General features: G+C 37.8%; 3 protein-coding genes across 3 annotated transcripts in view; 2 read left to right on the top strand and 1 right to left on the bottom strand.

Annotated features, from left to right (window-relative positions):
- LOC138867964 (uncharacterized) overlaps window positions 1–732 on the top strand; it is a 3,254-nt gene extending 2,522 nt beyond the window's left edge. Inside the window, exons 4-5 of the mRNA XM_070145256.1 lie at window positions 1–90; window positions 248–732. The exon at window positions 1–90 is cut by the window's left edge and continues 57 nt beyond it. Of these exons, the coding sequence (XP_070001357.1) occupies window positions 1–90; window positions 248–625 (468 nt within the window). The 3' untranslated portion in view covers window positions 626–732. The remainder of the gene's footprint in view (window positions 91–247) is intronic.
- Window positions 733–2,795: 2,063 nt separating this feature from the next.
- Window positions 2,796–6,515, bottom strand: LOC113800781 (uncharacterized). The gene is made up of 5 exons (XM_070145254.1): window positions 6,454–6,515; window positions 4,018–4,136; window positions 3,609–3,810; window positions 3,325–3,493; window positions 2,796–3,209 (listed from the first exon to the last, which is right to left on the bottom strand). Exons 1-5 carry the CDS (start codon window positions 6,513–6,515, stop codon window positions 2,844–2,846), a joined length of 918 nt encoding a protein of 305 aa, XP_070001355.1. The 3' UTR covers window positions 2,796–2,843.
- The window catches only part of LOC113800667 (uncharacterized), a 1,334-nt gene continuing 208 nt past the window's right edge, over window positions 6,375–7,500 (top strand). Inside the window, exons 1-4 of the mRNA XM_070145056.1 lie at window positions 6,375–6,426; window positions 6,724–6,788; window positions 6,916–7,062; window positions 7,224–7,500. The exon at window positions 7,224–7,500 is cut by the window's right edge and continues 208 nt beyond it. Of these exons, the coding sequence (XP_070001157.1) occupies window positions 6,732–6,788; window positions 6,916–7,062; window positions 7,224–7,500 (481 nt within the window). The 5' untranslated portion in view covers window positions 6,375–6,426; window positions 6,724–6,731. The remainder of the gene's footprint in view (window positions 6,427–6,723; window positions 6,789–6,915; window positions 7,063–7,223) is intronic.

The following is a 7,500-nucleotide window of genomic DNA, read 5'->3' as shown; positions in this document are numbered from 1 at the left end:
GATGTAGACCGCCTTGCCATGAAAATTCACTTCCACATGCCTGAATCTGACGACTTCGATGACGTGGAAACTCTGGAGGATTATAGTGTGGTAAGTAATACTTGTAAGGTCATCACTGGATACCATGATAAACTTTACGTTATTGTTTTCTTGAACTGATAATGCATGAGAAATTCTTCAATTTGCTCAACTGTATGAATTCAGTATTTAATGACACGGAGCAATAACCAGTTTATGAACTTCGCAGGGTCTAGCAGCATCTCGAGTTGTGTCCCAGGAAGCGTGTTACGTGAGGCGACTGGTTAAATCTTTCGAGCAACAAGTAGCCTTCATCAAAGGCCATCAGGATGATGGCATGAGGGTTGAGTCTGACGTCAGAGTTTCCGCTGTTTCCCTTGACAATCCTGAGGAGGAGATCGGCTCGGATCTTGCCAACTTCTGTGGCGACCTTCCCGTTTACAAACTGGTGAGTGAAGAACAGAATGACAGTGTTCAAGACCGTCGTCAAGTGAGCGTCACCTTCACCCGCTGCGTCCTGCTGTGTTTCATTCCTACGTGCTTCACCACCACGCTCACGCTCCCCACTGGCTCCACCATCACTTTTGGCTGGCTCTTCTTTGGCTAAAGTAGCTGTTTAAGGAATATCGTTCACCTAATATAGGCAAACAGAAGTCTCTTTTACCTGTGTCGATGATGTACACTCACTTTTGATTAAATATTATTGCATTTCAACGTGTATTTAATGTATATCTTATACAGAAAAGTTGGCATTCGTGTAAATAGACATACAAGCGGACGCTCGTGTGTACATGTTGAATACTGAAACACTACTGCAATATGAACTAATAGCGAACGTCTTTTCTTGTTATACTGGTTTGTTTATTTTTATTTGTCACTTTCGGCATTACCTCCAATACACAGTATATCCTTTACAATTATATGCACATATACAAACACACATATATATCCTCATGCACACACACATAGGGATCAAAATTCACCTCCGAGTGAACAGAAGGTAGCTCACATACCGACAAAACAATAGAATTGAAAAAAACAAGAAATATGTAATCGTTATGAGCAGGTCCCCTCTCCTGCAATCTGATTGGCCACAACGTGTGCCCCCCCCCCCCCACCCCGCCATGATCATTGACTCGTCGTACTGTCAATCACTGCGTAAAGTTCTTTACCGACACTGCACGTTCAGCCGGGAGAAAAACAAAGTATATATTGTTGCTGTTCTAAATTTCATTGTGATGATTGTGCTTAGTCTTATCAAGACCGATAATTGCACAGAACACTGAGATTTTTATTCTATTTCTAACTCTATTTTATATTTTCATTATATATATATATATATATATATATGTTGTTACATCCTTGTTCATGAGAAAATTCTCTGGACCCGCCCCTGCACCCAAAAAATTCTCAAATAAATCTGGAGGGGGGGAGGGGGTATGTCAGTGTTGATAAGTAGTTCTGTACGTATATTTATTCACTTGCCTATATATGTATCGGTGTGTGTGTTTAATTTATATGCGTATATATTCAGTAATACATAAACATAAACGCACACGCATGGACATATTTACATAAATATATGCAAACACAAACACCCATACATAATATAAATATGTGTGTGTGTGTTTACTTATATATACATACAGATACATACATACATACATACATACATACATACATACATATATATATATATATATATATATATATATATATATATATATATATATAAACATGTATATTCTTTCTTATGTATGTGTCGCGGTTCACTTAATTGTAGATGTCAGCCTCCAGTAGTATTTGTGTTCGGATGTGTGTGCATGCGTATATTTTCACGTGTGTATGCGTGCGTGTTATGATGATGTGTGCGTGAGTGTATCAATTTGTGTGTGTGTCAATGTACATGTGTATGCGTGTGTGTGTGTGTGTGTGTGTGTGTGTGTGTGTGTGTGTGTGTGTGTGTGTGTGTGTGTGTGTGTGTGTGTGTGTGTGTGTGTGTGTGTGTGCGTGTGAATGAGGGTAACAATGTAAGGGATTGTTCGCGAATGTAGTTACGTAAAGCAAACGTCTGTTCAAATGAGCATTGTTAGAAATTACTCTGCATACTTGAACATAGAGAATCAAGCATCACCCTTCCTTTAAAATCATTTCATTTAAGATTAGTGTAGAGCACTTTGTTTGGGCCATTACTCCTGAAACTGATGTTCCTTGTAATTCTGGGTCCTCTTTCTCTTGCACTTCCGTTTATTAAAAACAAACCCAAATAAAGTAAAATCGGAAAATAAAAGGCTAAGTTCAGGTTTTGCCTGGAGAGTGGTAGTGTACATAAATACAAACCAATGTAATTTCCTTTAACTCTTCGTATCAGATCGCAAGACACTCATGTACGTTACAAAGTTCAGTACTGAAATAAGAAAAAGAAAATGAAGGCGGCAGTGTGTTGTCCTGGCCAGTCTATTCTCTTTTTTCTTAGCAACTGTTTATGCTGAATTTCTAGACACTGATATTTAATTGTCTTCCTTCTAAGGTGGTTTCGGAGTCCAGCTGCTGTCATGAGCAGGCGATTCGTCTCCCTGTGCGATGCTGTTGCTTTGCCTCGTCGTTTTTAATGTCTAGCTGTGATTATTCATTTGTGCATTCAGATTGTAACTCTGATCACGATAGATGAATGTATTTACATGTGTGGATGTATTTCTGTGAATGTATAAGTATACTTACATTCACACACACTCATGCTGATGGATAGTACTGACCAAAGAGTACAAAGTTGCTAGTTTTTATTTGGCTCCGTAAGCTCACAATAATTTCATCACCTAAAAATATTAAGCATTCTTCATATCCTGGATGGACTTGTTAATCTGCACCTTCACGTTGGAAGCCATGGTTTTCTCCAGGATCTCTCGCAAAGCCTTCCTGAAGCCGGCGCTGTGAACGTCCTTCATATTGTTGCCGTCCAAGTTGCTTGCACTTTCAAGCAGGTCGTGACCCGATCTCGCGGTGTAGCTGGCGATGTTCTGAGGCACAAGGTTATTCAAGTTGATCTGGATATCTGCGAACAGCTTGTCCACACGTTCTACAACCTGACCAGAAACAGTCTGGGCTGGAGCTTCTCCAACACCGGCAAAGGTTACCGTGTAGTCGGCGTTGGCACGAGCGTTTTCCACGACAACTGAACCGGAGAGCACACTCTGTAAAAATACATAATGTAGGTCACTAATAATCAGACGTTGAAGTAAATGAGTTAAATACGTTAATGCCTTTAAGCTTATTTCATACATCTTTCTTTTCATTTGACATTCATACTTGGTCGGTGTTGAAGGAAGCGGACTTGGAGCGGCGCAGGGAGCAGAGTCCAGTCACGTTGGCCTTAGTGATGCTGAAGTTCTCGGAGCTGCTTCCGTCAGAGTTGACTTGGAAGGGCAGGTCTGACTCTCCGTTCTGCACGTTTTTGGATCCACACCATCCTAGTGCTCTGTTAAAGGACAACAGTTAGGAAGAAGACTCACGAAATCAATATACAATATGATAAGGAATGATAACACTGAAACAAAAATAACACCAAAAGGTCGCTATCAATAAAACATTACTCCATGTATGCGATAGCTCCTTCGAGCACTGCGTCGAGTATCTGGTTGGGCGTGGTAGGGTTGGCGACGGCGCGAGGCAAGATGGGCTGAGAGTCTCCGCCGTCGGCAGGGAAGAGCCCAAGCTGGTCGTCCCATTGGTTAGGTCGTGCCACGCACACGGCCAAAGTCACTGCCAGGCTTACGATCCTCAACATTTTTACGTCTGCACAAATAGGATTTCAATAGAAAGAATAAAAAAAAAAACAAATAAACAGAATTAAGTGTACAATTTTTATCATGATGATTAGGGATGTGTATGTACGCATATACACGCATATACAATATTCATTTGTACAACTGTTAATTCATTTGTCTATAAATCAAAGTATAAAAACGAGTGCGCACACTCGCAGTGCACGAGGGGACTCACCTGATGGTACCGTCGACTGTCCCTTGAGCTCTCTTACCATCCAATATATATCTGATATTTGCTGAGACTGTAGTTTCTGACGTAACATTAGGAAGGCCAAATTCTTTCGAAAAGAAAATCTAGTGTGAAAATGAAGAAGAAATATGAAAGGCTTTTTCAATATTTACAGCTATGAATACATCGCGAATGACGTAATACGAATGCACGTTAATTAAAGTAGATATTTTCCCAAAGCAAATCAGAGAAATGGATACATACATATGTATGTACGGATATGTATGCATGTATATATACACATATATTTGTCCGTTTATTCATGGCTGTGTCTATATGTATGTTAATAAATAAAAATAAATGGAGTTTATGTGTTTATACACATACTTATATCCATGTACATATATATATATATCACCATATGTACTGTACACATACATATCCATACATATATACATATGCTGGTATGTATGTATAAATGTGTATAAATATAATATATATACACATACATGGGAAAGTAGAGATTCGGACAGTCGGGTTCAGAATAATGCTCAGACTGGGATTTTTTTTTTTTTTTTATGTAAGCGAGTTTATGTAATTTTCTAGCCACCGCTTGCTATATTTTAGATTTACATAAACTCTGAGCAAATAAATATGGCAAATAGCGAAGACAACACAGTCTTGTCGATTTGGTATTAGATTAAGAGAGTATTCCCAAACCAATAAAACCAATTATCTAAACCTCTTGCACGAGAGACGCCATTAATTGCTGTTCTACATATGGGTTGATGTTTGAAGAGAAAGTTGATTCGTCAGTGCCAAAAAATCATAATCGTATGAAATTATGATATTACTGCTCAAAACCATTTATGATTTAATAAAACCTCCTCATTATGGATTAACACACACGCCTAGTAATTAAAGGTATTGTTTTCTTTTTTCACGATCTCCCCCCCTCTCTCTCTCCTCCCCTCTCGCTCTCTCTTTTTCTTACCTCCCCCTGTCTTTTACGTCTATTCTATTTCTTTCGCTTAATCTATACGCCACTCTTCCCCTCACCTCTCTTTATCTTTCTCTCCTTACCCTCCCCCCCTCTCTCTCTCTGTCTTTCACCTTCCGCCTTTCTCGTTTTTTTTCTCTTCTTCCTTCCCTCCCTCCTCTCTTTCCCTTTCTTTCACAATACACACGAGCGCGCGTGCGCAAAAACGCACACATGTCATATTCGGTCAATATTTATCATCGTACTGCAGACTAACTTGACCTACTGAATATTGTGTTTACACTTTAGTAATACATGTTTTTCGTACATATGCACACACACACACCACACGAACACAAACTCAGACACGCACACATACGCACACACACACGTGTGTGTTTCTGGGTATGCATGTGTGTATATGTATGCATAAGGATACGTACATACATACATGCAAATATACAATATATATATAAACATATATCTGTATATATACACATATATAGGTATATATATAAAGAGATAGGGACACATATATAAGTATATATATACAAATATATACATATATGTATCTATATATATACAACCATATATATGTACATTTATAAATATGTTCTTATATATATATGTGTGTGTGTGTGTATTTCCGTGTGTATGTATATATATGTATGCAATAAGGATACGCACCTACATGCATGCGTAATATATATGATATATATATGTATGTGTGTTTGTGTTTGTGTATGTATGTATTTATGTATCTATATATGTTTATAACATATATACATATATATACTGTATATGTTCATATATCTGTATATTTACAAATACAATCATATGTATGTAAGTATATAGATATTCATATCTACATACATACATTCATACATATGTATATCCACACACAAGGGTATAAACACATATACAAATATATATATATATATATATATATATATATATATATATATATATATATATATATATATATATATATATATATATATGAATACAAACATTCCTATTTAATAATGCTCAGAAAACTTAAATGAAATTGAAATCTATGCAGAAAAACGTTTATGCTTTAAATATATTTCCTTTGGAGGTGAGTGCTGACACGTCCTCTATTTGCTATCTTCTAAATTTACATATGATCAAATAAAAAGAAATATATAGATACGAAATGAACGCAAAATAAATTATGTTCTAATACGATATTTCATTTGAAGCAGAATCTCTTTTAGTCAAATATATATCATCTGCTGAGATTGAAGATTTTTTGCCGATTGACCAATTTTGAATGGAAAACATAGCGTAAAAATGTTTTCACAGGTGGGGCTTTAGTAGGAACAAGAGTTCTTCCTTTCCAAAGGTCGTACGGCATTCTGAGGGATATATAAACTTCGCGGACGATTTCACATCACCAGTGGTAGCTATCCTTGGTGAGTAACGATTCTCATACCTCTTACCTGTCTAATAATCCGTCTAATGTGCTGTGGTATAATTCTTGCAACACATTTTTATGTAGCATAAATGCGTCCTCTTATAATGGATTTTTTTTTTTTTCACCCCGTACCTGTAATAATCCCCTTCTTTATTTCATCTCTTTATTTCACCCTGGAAACCCCAAAGCGGACTGTTTCTCACTGTGATTTCTGCTTAGGTTCGGGGTTTCGGAAATGGATGTATTTCAAGATCTGTCTATTTCATAAAACTTCATTAGTCACATTTCCTTCTAGATCACACCATGTTCACTTGGCTGATGCTCTCCTGCCTCTTAGGCTTCTCCCTGGCTGAGGTTCAGGTATGAACACGCTGTTGATATGCAAGTTTAAGCAAGAAATTACCTTTTATATCATATACAACTGTTTAGTTTATCTTTCATGTGAAGCATACTTACTATTACAAAACATGACCGTTTTTCTTGGCAGGATTACCAAATATGTTACAAGGGAAACAGCGCCGCTGAAAACAGCTGCATGAAAGTGGATGTAGACCGCCTTGCCATGAAAATTCACTTCCACATGCCTGAATCCGACGACTTCGATGACGTGGAAACTCTGGAGGATTATAGTGTGGTAAGTAATACTTGTAAGGTCATCACTGGATAACATGATGAACATGTTATTGTTTTGTTGAACTGATAATGCATGAGCAATTCTTCAATTTGTTTTAACTGTATGAATTCAGTATCTAATGACCTTGGGAAATAACCATAAATATCTCAATATCTTCGCAGGGTCTAGCAGCATCTCGAGTTGTGTCCCAGGAAGCGTGTTACGTGAGGCGACTGGTTAAATCTTTCGAGCAACAAGTAGCCTTCATCAAAGGCCATCAGGATGATGGCATGAGGGTTGAGTCTGACGTCAGAGTTTCCGCTGTTTCCCTCGACAATCCCGAGGAGGAGATCGGCTCGGATCTTGCCAATTTCTGTGGCGACCTTCCCGTTTACAAACTGGTGAGTGAAGAACAGAATGACAGTGTACAAGACCGTCGTCAAGTGAGCGTCACTTTCA

Source organism: Penaeus vannamei, chromosome 33, assembly GCF_042767895.1.
Source record: "Penaeus vannamei isolate JL-2024 chromosome 33, ASM4276789v1, whole genome shotgun sequence".
In the NCBI taxonomy this organism is placed as follows: Eukaryota; Metazoa; Arthropoda; class Malacostraca; order Decapoda; family Penaeidae; genus Penaeus; species Penaeus vannamei.
This window is presented reverse-complemented; position numbering and strand designations above follow the sequence as displayed.